Below are 19270 nucleotides of genomic sequence, written 5' to 3' on the forward strand. Positions count from 1 at the left end.
AATTATTTCAGGTTTTTGTTATAGTTTCCCTAATTAATTAAGAGTATTCAATAGAAAATCAATTAAGTAAAAATCTTAATTCAAATAATACACCATAATGCAATTCCAAATCATTTCCTTAAATTCTCTCTATTCCCAATAGTACAATTCAACAACTTTATAGAAACCAAATAAGTATGATTTTTTTCTACTTAGTTCATTGTCCCATATTATTTCAACTTTCTTTTCTTTTTTAGTTCAATTCCAAATATATAATTAAAAGTATTCCAATTATTACCATTCTCCTAATTACTTAAGACTATCCCAATTATTACATTCATCATACATACATATGTTAAATTGCTTAGTTAATATCACAATTCTCCCTTTCCATTTTTGTATTTTTTCTTTCCCTTTCTTTTCTTTTTTTGCTTTAAATTCCTGAACTCTCTCCTCCCTTTTTCTTATCTTTCCACTGTTAATCCCAGTGTAATCATTTTGTCTTTTAAAGTCATAAACTCTTCTGTTTTGCTCTGCATTTCTCCTTATTTTCCATCCCTTTTCTCTTTTTCTTATTTTCCCACTGACAATCCCAGCGTAATCATTTAAGTATTTTATATTCTTTCTATTCCGCCCTCTTTTTCTTTGCTTCTTTCCCCCTTTTCTGTTTCTTCCATTATTAATCTTAATGTAATCTCTGAAATTCTCCTTTTTATTATTACTAGCCCCATAATCATTTAGTTTTCCATAGTCAATCTCTTTGTCTTTGTCTTCTTCTTTATTATTAGTCTCTTTTTTCTTGCTTCTTAATTATTTCCTTGTCCATCTGAATAAATTCTAAGTCATTTTTTAGTTCATCAGGTTTCGATTTTCCATGCAATATTATAGTCATTTCACTTATTTCCATCTCCAATGATAATGTTGTGGCTCCGATCCCCGAGCCCATCTTATTGGAGGAAGAAGGCTCCGAACATGAAGGAGAGGAGCCGGCCAGGCCTCCCTCTCCAGGCCCCTCCTCTCTGGCAATGCCTCAGGTGTCTGCCGAGGGAGAGGAGATTGACCAGGAGCCAGGTGTCTCCGATGACAGCGATGTGGGTGATAAATCGTTCCTGGATCCACGCCAACGAAGGCGAGATAAACGTTTGCAGCAGATGAGGAGGCGTGCCAGGGATTAAGCTGAGTCACTGGACCACACCCCACAGGCTATATAAGAGAGTGTGGTGGCCATTTAGACTCTGTGACGGACAAAGCTAACTTCTGGCTAGTCACTTTGTACAACGCCTGATCTGCTGAAGATTTCATGTTTGAGCTGGACTGTTTTGAAAACTGTGTGTATTAGTTGGTGTTATCTGGTGGAGGAACACTCCCTCTTCTTGTAGTAAAGCACTTGGCAGACGGTTATCGTATTGCTGCTAAGTTTCTGATAACGAACCTTGTATGTGCCGAGTACTTCTTTAACCCCCGGCTGGCTGTTTGTGTGTGTGTGGGGACGGGGACAGAACAGATAAGTACATTGTTTTCATCATTTCCTTAAATTCCTCCATTTTGTACTTTTTCAGTTAATATTATTCCAGTTTCAAATTGCATTGTAATCCTCCTTTAATCGTCAAAGTCACACTGATAGTCAAACCAAGCCTCCTTAAAGATTCACAGCTGTTTCTTTCAAAGTTCAAGGTTTATTATTCTTTTTTTTCCAAAACAGAAATTCAGCATTGTAATGGTCTTTTTTTTCTTCTTCTAAAGATGGGTCTCTATAATCCACAATTGCAATCAGCAACCTAGAAAATTATCCATTTTGTTTGCAATCCGCAAACAAAATTTATTTAATTTTCCTTCTTCTTGCAAATCAGTTTAAAAACTCGGTCCAAATTTATACAGTCCAAATTCCAACTTTACTTTCCAAATTAATTTCAATTTAAAATCTTTAACCAATCCTTTCTACTGCTTTTCTTTCCTCTTTAAACTTCTTTTAAGGTTCACTAATTAGGCAAAAATCTTGCGGGTTCTTCTAATTTATTTTTTTTAAGTTCTCCAAATATTTGAATCCAGCACACAATTTTCTAATCGGGTTTTTTTTTTTTCACTTTGTAGCTTCCGCTTTACTCTTCTTCTTCCGTCCTTTCTCCACGCCTATTAGCCACTGTTAAACCGCTTGGACTTTTATAGTTATTTTAAAAATAGTCCCTTTCTCTCTCTCTCTCTCTCTCTCTCTCTCTCTCTCTCTCTCTCTCTCTCTCTTCTGCCTGTGGTTTAGCTGTCACTCACCCAGCACCAATGTTCTGCTCACTTCTCCACTCCTGCTCAGTGCTTGATCCGGTTGCCCCAGCTTAATTGGTGATCACAATGGCCGCCGCCCCCCACTACAGAGTCAGGGATAGTTTCCTCTGACCTCTGAGGAATTTGCCTGTTCCTCTTGGTCTTCCGAGGTGCCCCTCCTTCTTCCCTGTCCCTACAGGACAGATCCGGTCCAAAGACCCCTCTGCAGCGGTTTGTCAGCCTGGGATTTCGCAAAGCTCATCAGAGCCCACTAATCCCCGACTGTCTCGCCGCAACACTTCCGGTCGAATCCTATATACAAACATCTTGCGTGCATGGTAAAATGATGGTTCATATAAGAACCTAGTAAGGGTTGCTATGCAGTAGTTGCAAAAACAATAGTAGCCACAAGTATATCCTAGCTTTCCCTAACTAAGTAGCTTCTAGATGTGTTTGACTTTTATTTCCATAATTCTCAACTAACATCTGGAAGGCACCAGCTTGAGGCAGAATAAGTCTTATGTGAAGGTAAGAGTGCTCTTTCTACTTAACTGGACCAAAAGAACCGAAACATGGTGAAGTAGAAGCAAATCTGCATATCTTCTTTGCAAGTTCAGTTGAAATTGCTGGAAATTATTACAAGTTAATAGAAGGCTGAACCTCTTCCTATTCCATGATGTCTACTACAACACTAGGATTTTGTCAACAACAACCTATCAGAGGACTCAGGCAATGTTGGTGTGTCTGCAATATATATTCTGCGTTTATGTTTCTTATGGAAAGATCATAGAGTGTATTAAGCGTTACATAAAATGGTAGTTTAAAAGACTGCAGGAGTAACGCACTACTCCTTTCATCTCCTTAGAAAGCAATAGCAATACAGAGCACTAAAGCAAGATCAAATACAGGAAAAGATTGTTAGAAAAGAAGATGACAATTATAACTGGGGGAAAAAATTGCATTAAGAACAGTAATTGTTAGGGTAGAAAAATTTGAAGGCAGTTTGAACCACAATATTTTTTATTTAAAAATGTCTGTAGTGAGTTTATCTAGATATCTGGACAGAAAACAACTTTGGAAAACTCTAGATTTAAAGGAAAATTTTCAAAACTTGAAGAGATGAGTAATATGATTATCGTGCACAGAATGAGGATGTAACACAGACACTAAGAGTGCTGTGTGTTGTCACAGCTTGATAACACATGAGCTATTTATACACAACTTTCTCGATTGTTTTTGATTGAATGCTGATGTGCCATCAAGCCAGTGTTCATATAACCAGACCTTCTCCAGGATAATCTGTTCCTATCCTGCTCCTTCTGGTCTTCCAACAATGTACTCATCACTGCTGCAATTGAGACCATCCACATTGCCGCTGGATATGCTCTTCTTCTTTTTGCTTCTACCTTCTCTTTCCTTCTACCTTCCAAGCATTACAGATTTCTCAAGAGAGCTAGGTTTTTGCATAATGTGCCTAAAATAAGATAATATGAGTCTAGTCATTTAGGCTTCAAATGACAATTCTGAATTCATTTTTCCTATGATCCATTTGCTTATTTTCTTGGCTATCTATAGGAGTCTTTGACAGCAGCTTTTGTTCAAAAATGCAAATATTTTTCCTATTCTACTGGTTGAAAGTACAGCTCTTGTTTCCAAAAACAGTTTGTAGTGCCTGCAAAATTCTGATCTTTATAGGTATAGATATATCACAACACCAGAATATATTTTCCAAGGCTTTCATTGTTACCAACTTCTTCTTTGTGGCCTATTTCTTGATCACTGATTCCTTTATTGTTGATAGCTGATTCCACAAAGGTATCCCCAGGTATCCACCTTTAATATCTCCATTGATAGTTTTAAGGCTAGTTGTTGCATCTATTGTCATTAGTATGATCTTTATATTTAATCATAGCTTCATTTTTTCACTGTGCCCCTTGATTTTTATTATTAGAACTTCCAGAACATTTCCATTTTCAGCTAACAAAGTTGTGTTATCAGCATAACACAGGTTACTGATGTTTTTTGTCCAATTTTATAAATACAATAACCTTCTCCCAATCCACCCCTCATATATATTCTTCACATAGGCTGGTTGTGTGAATGTCTGTATGTGTGGCCGTGCACATGCATCTTGCTCCTTTAATGACTTTAAACCAGTCAGTTTCACAATGTTCCACTGGATTGTGATTTTTTTTGTCCCATGTATAGATTTCTCATGAGGACAATGATATGTTCTGGGATTCCCATTTTCTTAAGGACATTTCACAGCTTGACATGGTTGAGACACAATAAGTCACCCAGGTTGGTTTCTTCTTCTTATTATTTTTTGGTAGTCTCTTTTCACATTCATCCTTAACAGCTTTTTTCATTTCATTCCACAGTTCCTCTAGTTCTCTAGCAATAAAGTTCAGGACTTCAAAATGATCCCTTGAAAATGGTGAGTATGTGCTGAAGATCATACTATTGGAATTAGTTGGCCTCTTCTGCTTTAGTTTGATGTGGAACATGCATGCAAGCAGTTTGTGATGTGTCCCAGAATCAGTCCTTGGCCATATCTTTGCTGTTATAACTGAACTCTCTACCTCCTTGTATCAATAATATAGTCAGTTTGATTTTGGTGTGCTCCATCTGTTAATGTCCATATGCATAGGCGTCATTTTGTTTGAAGAATGTGTTAGCAATAAAGAAATTATTGGATTGGCAGAAACTGGTAAGTCATCCTGCTTTATTTTTGTGCCTTCCCCCAATGGGAATTGAACTCACATGCCTCATTTTTGAAAGTTATGTTAGTGCAGATCCACATTTAAACAACCTTAACTTAAAATGCTAACATTAAGATTGACTATGCCTTGTATAAATGTTAGCGGTTAGATACATAAATAGTGACTTACAGGGCTAACCTAGATGTCACAGAGCTTCCAATTATGCATGTCTCTGATCCATTTCTCTCCTTATAAATCTTCTTTCAGCTAATAGGCAGGATTCTACACACCTAGGAGAAAATCCATCAATTATTGACAGTGTATCTGAAGTAAAGTAAAGACATCCTCAAGCTGAGCTTGACTTCCGGTGACTGTAGCAATGTAGTTTGCTTGACAGGATTATGGCAGTGGTTTGCAGTGCCTTTTTCTGGGATAATTCTTTAATTTTCCACTTCAGTTAATGTCCCTGGGATTCCCAGAGTGCATCTCCTCTAAATACTAATCAGGGCAATCCTGTTTAGCTTTCAAGATGGGCCAAAAACTGCTTGCCTCTGCCACTTGTTAGGTGAATGTGAGGGGGGTGGGGAAGAGCAAAATCTCCTGTCTGAAAGTCTGATGTATCTGCAAGGTGATACTGGCTGGGACATAATTAAAGAAGTTAGGTGATAGAAGAGCTACCAGCTCGGACAAAAAAACCCTAACAGTAAACAGACCAATCAAGGAACAACCAAGACCACACCCACCACTTTAAATACTCACAAATATTTAAAATGTGAACAAACTCCACATCCCTACTGGCACTGATGAAGTTGCCTAGTTTGGTAAAGAAACATCTGCAAGAAAACAACCAAGCTTAGAGAGCATCAAGGACCCCACAAGAAATATAATTTTAAAAAAATTCTTAAAGAAAAATGCTGTAAACAATAACTTACCTACCATATTAGTCATAATCCATCTTTACCACCTATGGGAAAAATTTGTAATTATAGTTATAACTTATGGCCTGTAGACAATACATACTTTCTACTTAAAGAAGAATTTAAGAGCCCTAGTGGCACAGTGGGTAGAACACAGTATTGCAGGCAAACTCTGCCCGCAATCAGGAGTTCAATCCTAACCGGCTCAAGATTGACTCAGCCTTCCATCCTTCTGAGATTGGTAAAATGAGGACTCAAATTGTTGGTGCTGACATTGTAAACTTTATATTTTATTAATTACAAACATTTGTAAACATTGTAAAAGAGAGTGCTGTAAAGTCCAATGGAGTAGTATATAGGTATCAGTGCTATTGCTAAGTATTAACTTATTGATCCTTTTTTTAAAGCTAAGATACACATAAAATACTTCTTGTAAAGTGATAATGACACACACACAGAGAGTAGCTGTTATTATTGCATTTATCATTGGGTTGTTATAATGACAGGCATCTAAAAATGAGTTACACTAATTATTGGAAGCTCACAGTTACTGTAGCAATGGATACAAAGAATTTAAAAGAATTGTGAGTACTGCAGTTTTATTTTCAAAACTAACAGATATCTTTTATTTTTTGTGATATCAGCCAATCTGGAATAGGTGCCTTGCAATGTCTCATCAGAAGCTGAGAGAAGACCTGGGAGGCAGAAAAGATTGAGAACACATGTCCAGCTGCTCACAATCCTGAAATTTCCTGCTAGAGCGTGCTTAACAATTCAAGTATGGGTCAAGTGACAGCTCTGAAGTTCATTATTGCAATTTAACTGTAGAAAGCAAAGAAGATGACCTTGACAAAAACTGTTACCAAAGCAAAAGGAAGTGAAAATATTTTTTAAGCCAGAGAAACTAGATAACATTCAGAGGCAGCTCAAGCAGATGCCTCCTGCGAGTATAAGACTTGAGTATACTTACTTGAATATAAGAAGCAGAAGGAAGTACAGCAGAATTATTTATTTATTTAATCAAATTTATATGTCGCCCTTCTCCTGTAGGACTTGGGGTGGCTCACAGAATAGAAACAACATAACAATAAAATAGTGCTAAAACAAGCCAATTTAAAATCCCCAGACAATTAAAACCTCGTGGCAGATCAGGGAATTTGCTGAAAAAGCCATGTCTTCAGGTCGGCGCGGAAAGTGCGGAGGTCGGGGGCTGTCTAGAGCCCGGTGGGTAACCCATTCCAGAGGGTTAGTGTGACCACAAACAATGCCCTCATCCTGAGGGCCGCCAGCCGGCATTGTCTGGCCGGCAGCACCCGGGGAAGGGCAGTCCTATGTGAGTGCACTGGGCGGTGGGAGGCCGGTAGGAGGTGGTCTTGCAAGTACCCCGGGCCCATGCCATGAAGGGCTTTATAGATAAGTACCAGCACCTTGAAGCGGATCCGAAGAGCCACCGGCAGCCAGTGCAGCTCATGCAGGAGAGGTGTTACACGGGAGTAACGAGAAGCTCCCGTAACAACCCGCACGGCTGCATTCTGGACCAGCTGGAGCCTCCGGGTGCACCCCAAGGGCAGCCCCATGTAGAGGGCATTGCAGTAATCCAACCGAGAAATAATGAGAGCATGAGTGACTGTACGGAGGGCATCCCTGTCTAGGAAAGGGCGCAACTGGCGCACCAGGCGAACCTGTGCAAAAGCCCCCCCTTGTCACGGCCATCAGATGATCCACCAAGGACAGCCGTGAATCAAGGAGGATGCCAAGATTACGAACCTTTTCAGTCTTGCAAGTTTCTGTTACTTTAGCCAATCTTTTTTTTTTTTTTTATTGAAAGAGTTTTACAACAAATACAATTTCCCCACAACCCCCACCCCCCCTCCCCTTCCCCGACTTCCCAGAGCAGAACACAAGGTATTTCTATTAAGCTTTAACAGTAAGCTAAATTGCATAACCAATTATGCTAACACCCCTAAAAGAAAAATTCCCTTAACCCCCCATATATGAAATCCTATTTCTTAAACATAATATTTCTAATATCACTTATATAGCACTTGTACAAATAATAAGAAAAAAAACATCATTCGTAAGCTATTTGATATTTTTTGGTCTGATACTTATTTTGTATATAATCAACCCATCTTCTCCAGTCCTGTATATATCTTTCTTGTGTGTGATCCTTCAAAAATGCTGAAATTTTAGCCATTTCAGCTAAATTAGTTACTTTCAATATCCAATCATCAATAGTAGGCAAAAAATCCTTCTTCCAATGTTGTGCAACCAACAATCTTGCTGCTGTTATCAAGTTCAAAATCAATTTAGTCTCTACAACTGTACAATCTGTGGTTATACCCAATAAAAACAACTGTGGAGTAAATTTCAGTTTCTTTTTAAGAATATTCTGCATCACCCACCAAATCTTTATCCAAAATGCTTTGATTTTTCTACAAGTCCACCATATATGATAATAAGTTGCGTCATCACAGTCACATCTCCAACATTTAGCTTGCACATTAGGATACATACATGATAACTTTTTGGAATCTAAATGCCATCTATAAAACATTTTGTAAAAGTTTTCTCTTAAATTTTGTGCTTGTGTAAATTTCACATTTCTAATCCAAATTTTTTCCCAAGTCTCCATCATTATTGGTTCCTGAAAGTTTTGTGCCCATTTAATCATACAGTCTTTAACCAATTCCGTCTCGGAATCTATTTCTAATAAAACATTATACAACCTTTTAATATGCATTTGTTTTTGATCTCTAATTTGTTTTACCAAATTCTCCTCATTTTGCACAAAGCCAGTTTTTTGATCTTCCTTCCATCTAGCTTGAAGCTGACCATACTGAAACCATGTATAAATTATACCTTCTTCTCTCAACGTATCTAGAGATTTCAAGTACATTACCCCCCTTTCCATAGTAAGAAGCTCTTTATAAGTAATCACCTCCTGTTTTTGTTCTATACTTATATTTTCTATTGCATGTCTAGGATTTGCCCATACAGGTATCTTGTAATTTAACTTATACTGATATTTTTTCCAAATCCTTAACAAAGCATTTCTTAATATATGAACCTTGAATACTTTATCCACTTTTTTATCATATAACAAATAAGCATGCCATCCATATAACAAATCATAACCTTCTACATTCAGAACTCTACCCTCAGTTAGATTAAACCAATCACTAATATGTGATAACACCGCTGCTTCATAATACAATCTTAAATTAGGCATTTTAAGACCCCCTCTTTCACGTATATCTTGTATAATTTTCATTTTTATTCTGGGTTTTTTCCCAGCCCAAATAAAAGTATTAACACCTTTCTGCCATACTTTTAGATTTTCGTCTTTCTTAAGCACAGGTATCATTTGAAATAAAAATAAGAATCTAGGTAAAACATTCATTTTAATTGCTGCAATTCTTCCCAATAAAGACAACTGTAGTTTTTTCCAATTTTCCATATCCTTCTGTACCTTCTGCCAAAGTACCTCATAGTTGTTTTTATATAATTTTGCATTTGAAGCTGCTATATATACCCCTAAGTATTTAACCTTTTTAACTATTTCAAAGTCTGTCAATCTTACTAATTTATCTCTTTCCAGTATAGTCATATTTTTAACTATCATCTTTGTCTTATATGGATTAACTTTAAATCCTGATACTTTCCCATATTGATTGATTAAATTCAATATATGTGGAGCCGACTCTATAGGTTGGGATAAAGTAATAACCAGGTCATCTGCGAAAGCTCTTAATCTATAGTCTTGTTGTCTAATTACAATACCCTTCACTTTTTCTGAGTCACGTATCTTATTCAATAATATCTCCAAAGTCAAAATAAATAATAATGGAGACAGAGGACACCCCTGCCTTGTTCCTTTCTCAATTTTAAAAGCCTCTGTTAAACCTCCATTAACTATGATTTGTGCTGTTTGCTGCTGATATATCGCTCTAATTGATTGTATAAAATATTCCCCAAAGTGCATTTTCTCTATTATTTTAAACAAAAATTGCCAGTTCAAACGATCAAATGCCTTCTCTGCATCCAAAAATATAAACGCTGCAGGGACTTGATTGTTTTTTTCCAAGTATTCCAGTAAATCTACGATTTGTCTAACATTATATCTCATTTGTCTCCCTTTTATAAACCCTGATTGATCATTGTGAATTATTTGTTGCATAACTGGCATTAATCTATTAGCTAATATTTTAGCAAAAATCTTATAATCAGTATTCAAGAGTGAGATTGGCCTAAAATTCTCAGGTTTAATGGAATTATGATCCTCCTTTGGGATTAGTGAAACAAAGGCTGTTTTCCAAGAAGGTGGTACTCCTCCTCCTAGTTGTATTTTATTAAATAAAATTTTAAGTGGTTCTAACATTTCAGATTGTAGATGTTTATAAAAAACAGCTGTTAATCCATCTGTTCCCGGAGCTTTACCTATTTTTAATTGTTTGATTGCCTCAACTATTTCCTCAGAAGTTATTGGCTGATTCAATCTCTCTCTCTGCTCCAACGTTAATTCAGGAATCTCCATCTTTAAATATCTATCAATATCACCATCTTGAATTAAGTCTTTAGCATATAACTTTGTATAAAACTCCAAAAAAGCCTTTTTTATTAAATTCTGTTGATAAATCTCTTTACCTCTAAATTCTATCTTATCTATGACACGTGATTTCTGTTTTTTCCTCATCGTATAAGCCAACCATCTCCCAGGTTTATTAGCATTACAAAATGTATTATGTCTGGCATATTGTATGCTAGTTGCTACTTGCCCAGCCATTAACATATTAAATTGCTCTCTTAAAATATTAATCATATCTTTTGCCTTTTTATCTCCCGGGTTATTTATAAGCAGTTGTTCTTTCTTTTTAATTTCCTCCTCTATCTCTTTTCGTCTATTTTGTTGTTTTAATCTATATTTATTATTCAAAAAAATTAATGTTCCCCTCATATATGCCTTACACGCATCCCATACCATCTCCATCGAGGTTCCTTTATTCATATTATTAATAAAAAATTCTTTCAATTGTTTTTTAAGCTCAAAGAGATTATCTTCATATCTAAATAAGTTCTCGTTTAGCCTCCAAGACCTCCTTTCCCCTCTTTCCTGCTCTAGTTCCACCCAAACCGGACTATGATCAGTTAATGTTCTTGGACATATCTTCGTACTCTTCACCCTAGAAAAAAGATCATTTGTAGTTAATATAAAATCAATCCTAGAAAAAGATTGATGCCTATCTGAAAAAAAAGTAAAATCACTCTCCAACGCATTCCTTTCTCTCCATATATCTCTGAGTTCGATATCCTCCAAAATATCAAAAAAAGATTTAGGCAACTTGGCACGCATGGTGGTCTTGGAAAGACTTTTTTTATCCTTCTGGGTATTTAATACCCCATTCCAATCACCCATTAAAAGTAAAGATCTGTAATCCCATTGTAAAATTTTGGTATGTAAAAGTTTGTAAAATTTTTCTTGTTGTTGATTAGGTGCATATACTCCAACTACTAGCATCTTCCCATTCTGTGTTATTAATTCAATTGCAATATATCTACCTTGAGTATCAGCCTCAATTAAATTAGCCACTAAGCCTCTTTTAACATATATAACTAGGCCATTTTTCTTTTCTGGTGCTGAAGCCACAAAATGTATACCTAATTTCGAATTTATCAAATACTTTTGATCTGAAGATTTAATATGGGTTTCTTGCAAACAAATAACATCGTTCTGAAATTGTTTCAAGTAATGAAATATTTTCTTTCTTTTTTGTGGAGAATTTAAACCATTGACATTCCAGGATAAAAATTTATTTGCCATCTCTGGGCATTCCAAGCTTTGAGAGCATCAGCTGAACCTCCTCCGCCATCTTAGATTTCGGCCTAGCTCCTCCCACTGCTTGTGTTTTTTGGACTTGTTGAGTTGGATCTTGAGGTTGTTGTGCCAAATGTTGTTTGTAAGTAGCTCTTGTAATTCGTTGATCTTCTGGCAGTTGTATCTTCGTTAGTGCCTCAAGGGTTGGTGGTTGACCCCCACTCAGTAATGGATCTTCCAAGTTAGCTCCTCCAGCTAGTGCTTGAGCATAGGTTTGTAGTTGTGCTCCACCTTTCTCTTGCTGCGTAACTTCCAGTTGCTTTCCAGCACCCCCTGGTGAGGGTGGCCTTCCAGCCTTTAAAATATTAGCATAAAAGTTTTTTGCCTTTCCAACTGTGTTTAAACAATGCCTTTGCCCAGCATATGTCACTATTATCCCAAATGGGACGTCCCATCTGTACTGGAGCTGTTGATTTCTTAATTCGTTCACCAAAAAACCAAACTGCTTTCTGTCTCTTAACATTTTAGGAGGAAGCTCTTTCAAAACCACCAATTCTTGTCCCTCCACTTTAATCTTATTTCTGTAAGAGGCTTGCAAAATGTCATTTCTAAATCTCCTTGTTGTAAAATAAATCACCACATCCCTTGGTAGTTGCTTTTGTTTTGCCAGCCAGGAATTAACCCTGTAAATTTTGTCCATTTGAAATGCCAAATCTTCTGATACTTTAGCCAATCTTAATGAGCATAAGTTTTAGCCTTCGAAGCTTTGGGTGAGGATTCTACTAGACATCCCTGAAGGAGTGGGGATGACATTGCAGCAGAGATTGGCATTCAGAGAGTGAATTGGTATAGTTTCTCTGAAAAAAGGAGAACATTTGCAGGACAGCTGCTCTTCATGAGTAGACTGCAGGAACTGAGGGTTTTGTGATTGGCTCATGAGTTGAGCTGCTAGGAGTTGAGGGATTTTAATTAAGCTCATAGCCATAATGCAGCCTATATGAATATAATATCCTCACAAGTCTCATTTCTTAAACACTTTCAGATGTAACTGATTTACAGCTAAAAAGAGATTATCTGAGTGGCAGGATAAGAAAATTGCCTATTTAGGTTACTATATTCTTGGCCTCCCTCTGAGGATTTCTAGTAATGCTTCTCAGTCAGGTATGTTCAGCAGCAAGCAACTGATATATTTGGTTCATTGGTATATACTTCTTTCTCTGAAGTGTACACATTTCTCACAGCTTTTTTTCAGAGATGGATTATCAGAGCGATTTTTACATACACACTTGCACACACACCAAAAGGGAGGTGATAATCTATTGAGAAAATAATTACTGTCACTATCTGGCAGTGGTGAAATCTAAAATTTGTTACTACTGGTTCTGTGGGCGTGGCTTGGTGGGGGGGTAATGTGACTGGGTGGGCGTGGCCATTTTTTTTTTTACTTTTGAAACCATTTTTTACATGTAAAACCATGTAAAAAAATGCTTTCAAAAGGCTCTGACGATCCAAGCTGAGTTGCCTGATCGGCAGGCAACTCAGCTGGGATCGTCAAAGCTGGGATCGTCAGAGGCATTTAAAAGAAAAAAGCCTCTGATGATCGCGCGGCTCAGCTGGGCATAGGGGGCGGGGGCAGGGATTTTTGCTACCGGTTCTCCAAACTGCCCGCCGCCATCGTACCTAATTGCCCGAGCCAGCCCGAACCGGGAGCATTTCACCCCTGCTATCTGGAATAATTCATACTGTTAACTCAAGTGACAACACAACACAAGATTGCTCAAAATACAAGTGCTTTGAGCAATCTTATTATTCACCATGATAATGAAAATCCATGAAGAACATTTGAATGTTGGGGAAAAGCAAAACAAATACAACAGATAAGACAGAAAATAATATATAGAAATGCCTAGCATCCTGAAAAAGTACAATCTTTTCATGAATTTTTAAATATTGACTGAGTACCTAACAGCTCCACTTAAAAAAAAAAAAGACTTGTTTTAGACTGTTCTCATGTACATCACAAGTTTTGTTTCCTGGGAAGCCTTATTAAAATGTTTCCTTTACAAGAGGATGCCATGGTTCAGGTTTCTCATACTGATATTTAAAAGTTCAGTTTGAAATGGGGGAGGTAGGTTAAGAATACAGTTTGTCTTTGGAGATCTTATCTGTAAAAAGAGACCGAAAATATTACCACTTGATCCAGATGGATGACAAGAAAGAAGAGAAGGAAAATGCATTATATCATCTGACTACCTGCCTGTCGTCTGACTAACCTTGTTACTTGTGGAGAATAGCTTTCATTTGAGGCTATTTGGCCAAGATTATTAATTAATTAATTAGAAGCCTTCCTGGGTTGCATTAATTTTCTGGACCTTAAAAGAATTGCTGCTCTGATCCAATAAGATTAGTATCTGCAAAGTTGGCACCATCCAAAGAGCAACTTTTGGATCATTTTTGGTGTTCTGAGATCCTCCCACCTTTATTTTTTGTGTGTAGATGTGCCTCTTGGAGAAAATAGAGGTAAGAAAAATCTGGACAATTGCTTTGTTAAGCGATATTTCCAGAAAACAGGAGGTGAAGAAAATGGTCTGAGAGTGAAGATTGAAGTAACCACTGGGAATAGGAGATATGGTAGAAGAATGGAATTTAAAGGAATTCAAAGGAATTTGACCCAGTGGTTGGATTATCTGTTTTTTAGATAGCAGAACTAACCAAGAAAGCCAAGGTGACTGAGATAGTGGACTTTATCCTCAAAATCCTGGTGTTTTGTTTTTTTTAATGCCATATCCATTGTGGGCAAAATGTTGCTTATAAAAGTGAAACACAGAGATCTGGCTGGCAGAAGAGGGAGGAAATTCATCCTTAGCCCACCAGGTTACTCTGTGATACTTGGACTTGGACTGAGGGAAGAGGAGGTGGTGGCTGTGATCTCTTAGAACTCGTATCATTGATTAGATGCCCAGTGTTGCACTTTGGATGTCATGCATGTACAGATAGTCCTCACTTTCTGACCACAATAAGGACCAGCAGCTCCATCACTAAATGGTGCAGTTGTTAAGTGTGATGTTACTATGTCAATTCCATCAGTTTCAGCTGTAGTCATTTAATAGATCACCACTGGTCATTTACGCATGACATCATGTGATCATGACTTGATTTTCTGCCAGCTTCTCTATTGACTTTGCTTGTTGGAAGCTGGCTGTGAAGTCACAAATGGCAATCATTCTGCAACTGTTGTAAATATGCACGAGTTGCCAACTGCGTAAATTGTGATCAACTGACTGTGGGGATGCTGTGATGGCTGCGATTTTGAGGATCAGCTGTAAATCTCTATTTTTCAGCTCCATTGTAAATTAAAATGGTCACTGACCATGAATCTGTCTGAGCCAGTATCTGGTCTCATGCATACAGCAGGACACACATTGGATTTGGTTTTCTATTTCAATGAAGCTGGTGATCTGCAAGACACTATTGTCTCAATATAAACTGCTGTAGTTGTGGAATAGTATTAATATGGCTCAACTGAGGCACCTGATGGACCTTGATGGTTCCCTGAATGTGTTTGGAGAATTTCCAATGCTAAGTGTTGGTGACAATGTTGATGCTTTGGTCGATAGGTGGACTATATAGCTGGCTGAGACAATTGGCACAATTTCTCCTAAGTACATTTTTCTCTATCTGGAAATTGCTGTGGGTACAACTAGGCTGTCAACCAGGACAAGACATGGGAATATATGATGCCACAACTGAAGGCCTCCACTTGTTGCCAATTGCTTACACAGTTTAATGTGTCAGTATTGACCTGTAAATCTCTTAATAGCTTAGGGCTTGAGTATTTAAGGGACTCTCTCTCCCATTACAAAACTGTCTGGTACTTAAGGCTGGCAGGAGACACCCTCATGAAGATGCCCCCACTGTCAGGGGTTCATCTTTCTGGCACGTGGGGGAGGCCTTTCTCCATCATTGTTCCCAGGCTTTGGAATGCCCTCCCTTGGGACTTCCATCTGAGTTTATAGGAACCTTGTAAAGACACATTTCCTTTGCCAGGGTCTTAATTGTTACAGGATGGTAGCCTTTATTTTATTGCTAATTTTAATTTGTAGTTTTGATGTTTTTGCTTTTAAATTTTATTAGTTACTTGAAGTGCTTGCCAGAGCAGAAAGTTGGCATATAAATAAAACTAATAAATAAATGATGCATATGTGTGCGTGTGTAGATGAGGGCAGCAGGCAGAGCACAGCTTGTCATTTGCTCTGTAGTGAAGATCATTTTGATCATGGAATCTTTTGTTTTTTAGCAAATGGTATATTTAACCAGACAACAGCAATTTCTAAATGAGAAACTATTGCCAAATAAATTAAGCAGTAGTAAACTACTGCAATAAAAACAAAGTCAAAATACTTAGGTATGATAGAAAGAAAATCCTAAAAAAGCAACGGTGGAGAGCAGCAGTATAATTGGGGAGGAAGCACTTAAAACACTTTTCCATTTCCCACATCTTAGTTTCGTGTTTATCAAACTGTATAACTTTAAGGTGTGTAGACTTCAATTTCCAGAATTCTGATTATTTTAAAATATGTTTTAAATGCATGTTTCTCTTCCTAAGGGAGGTGAAGAAGAGCTTGAGGACAGAGGATTGGGAAAGCAATGGGGAGAAAAAAGATTAAGCAACTTTCCTGCTTTTCCGCTTTTTTTGTCTCCTCTGGAAGATTCATCACACACATATTTGCTGTTTCCATGTGTTAGAATGAACTGCCTTCCAAATAATTTTATTAAAAATATTAACTGTATCTTTGTTAAAAGCTATTATTTACAAAAGCACCTTTTCTTTTCTGCAACAATAAGTGCTGTTTTTTATAACAGGTTTTCACAAACTCTTAAAATACCATCAGTTTTGTCATATATTTTTCACTTTTTCCCCCTAGCGAAACTACCTCTATAGAGGAGGCTAACCTAAGAAAATGAAAGGAAAGGAATGGCTACCTTTGGCTTCATTTTATATAAGGAGTGTACTCAAATGAAATAGGCCCCTTATGAAATATATTTTCCTTCCTTTAATGGAAGGAAGACATAAGGAAAAAACCTACTGCATCTGTATGTGTATAGAATAGATTCTCATTCTGGAAATAAAGTCAATTTACCTGGTCCTATAGAATAGAAACCCCCCTCCCCCCATTTTTTAGGATGAGGACTGTTTCTGGAGGTTTTTTCTTAGCACCAAATATTCAGAGATATTTCCCACAGCAATTCATATAATTTACCCAGCTAATTTTATAAAATAAAATACTCATAAAATACACATTGATATAAGAAATGAATATTGATAAACGACGAGCCACTTAAATAGTTATGTAGACATGCATAATTTACATATTTGTTTCCCATAACCTAGCCATTTTATCACTGTAGTATGATTTATCCTAAATATGTTAACTATGGGAAGGGGAAAGGAACTCTAGAGGGCACTGAATCCCCATGTGCTAATTACTTAAAATCTCGTTTTAAAATGTCTTTGCTTCTGATATATCAAACATTCAGCATCATAAAGATAAGGAGGTTTAGAAGGAAGGGAAAGCAGATGACACAGAAACAGTGCAATTTTTTAAAAAAGAGCTGAACTGCATTTGAAATTAAACTGTTTTGCTCAAATTAGATTTTATAGTATACCTTTTCTGGCATAGTTCATAGATTTACAAGTGATCAATGATGCTTCTGAATGTGATAAATTAATGCTAATATGAAATTATTTTTAGTAATTTGATTATACAATTGTTATATTTCTGTTAGAGAAATATATAGATTTGTATTTTTTTTTTTAATTTGATTTATATGCCGCCCTTCTCCGGAGACTCAGGGCGGCTTACAATGCGTTAAGCAATAGCCTTCATACTTTTGTATATTTATACAAAGTCAGCTTATTGCCCCCACAAACTGGGTCCTCATTTAACCTACCTTAGAAAGGATGGAAGGCTGAGTCAACCTTGAGCCTTGGAGAGATTCGAACCAGCAGTAAATTGCAGGCAGCTGTGTTAATAACAGGGTGCTTTAAACCACTGTAGTACCAAGTATTAATTTATTCTCAAATTTTTAATAGCATACATTTCAGAAAATGTTTTGGAACATCATTGAGTCAAATAGTCAAATGTGGCACTTTCATTTTGAATACCAATTAAGCTATTATATTTGTTTTGAAAAAAAATTGAGACCAGCCATATTACTAGATATGGAAAGCTGAGAAAAAAATCTTGGCTCAGGTCCTCTATTAATGTAAAACGTCTCTCCAAGAAAACATTTTATCCTTATTAATGTGACACTTAAAATATACATTGCTCTTTATAGAATGTGTATGATTTGCAGATGTTAAGTCAGATTTGCACATGCAGGAGAACACACACACACAGAGAGAGACACACAATCTTTCTTATATAGTTTATTATAATCTGGACCCACTTTAGCTTGCAAACTGATTCTCAACACTAATTATCTAGAAGCACTGTTTCTGATATGTAGCTACAATACTTCAGTCCTAAAACTTTAAGCTACATTCCAAGTAGTGATAGTCGCCTTTCTATCTTCTATTTCTATTGCTAAAATGACAGAGAAGTTCTCATATTATTAAAAGAAATTTTCTGACAGTAGTATTAAAACTAAGCAAATCTCCATTTGCATGGATAGAACCTCACAATGTTTTTTTCAAGTCAGTTCCTGTTCTACCTTCAAATGACAAGGTTGAGAAGGGATTGCCCCATAATTTTTCATAATGTATAATTCAGTACAACAGGGATGAAGTATGGAACACTTTTGCTCAGGATTGCATGGCACCCCCCCACTACCGTTTCCCTGTTGTTTTCCCTTCCATGGTCTGTGAGCCATGCCCCCTGATGAACATGTTCATTCCCTATTGGGCTGGGATTTTTTCTCCTTCAGTTTGGATCAGAGAGGATCAATTTGCATTCAGCTACAGCATTAAAATACTTTATCTCCCTTGATCCTTGTGGGCAATTTTCACCTAAATTTCCCCAAAGACATTTAAAAATAGTTCTTAGGTAATGATGTATTGCTTATCTTTATACCTCTTTCTTAATAGTTTTTTTCCTTTGTTAATTCATTTTTTCCCATTGTATTATTAAAGCATTAAAAGTATTACAATTAGCAACAGTTAAATAAAGGTTTACAAAATGAATCCTAATAGGATTACTATTTTAGAGTTTCTTTTTTACACTCCCCTCCAATTATTAGCTTACACAACTTTATTGGTATCTTCTTTATTGTATGAATAATTCCACTTTGATTTCAGTCCCACAAGAATAAAATGGAGGAAATATTTACTATGCTGGTAAACAATTGCATTGAATATTAATATACAATTATTTATAAAAGCAAAATGTTCTGTTTCCAAGCAACCAAAACTCTGTGGCCAAATAGTTACTTCTTCAGAGTATATTAAAGCCAAGATGTTGCTAAGCAGTTAAAATTTTTGAGGCACAGTCATATATTCCATTATTGTATAGCATTTATAAATATATAGATAGATAGATTGTGCCTTTGAGTCATCATTGACTCTTGGCAACTGTCTGGATGAGTCCCTACTTGACATGATT

At 36.7% G+C, this 19270-nt stretch overlaps 1 protein-coding gene across 1 annotated transcript in view; it reads left to right on the forward strand.

Moving 5' to 3' along the window:
* The window catches only part of PAX1 (paired box 1), a 29233-nt gene extending 22231 nt beyond the window's left edge, over window positions 1–7002 (forward strand). The window contains exons 5-6 of the mRNA XM_034411773.3: window positions 4617–4672; window positions 6499–7002. Coding sequence (XP_034267664.2) covers window positions 4617–4633 — 17 coding nt within the window. The 3' untranslated portion in view covers window positions 4634–4672; window positions 6499–7002. The remainder of the gene's footprint in view (window positions 1–4616; window positions 4673–6498) is intronic.
* Window positions 7003–19270: the final 12268 nt, after the last annotated feature.

The sequence above is a fragment of the Pantherophis guttatus genome, chromosome 3 (genome assembly GCF_059756535.1).
Source record: "Pantherophis guttatus breed Tessera chromosome 3, ASM5975653v1, whole genome shotgun sequence".
Classification (NCBI taxonomy): Eukaryota; Metazoa; Chordata; class Lepidosauria; order Squamata; family Colubridae; genus Pantherophis; species Pantherophis guttatus.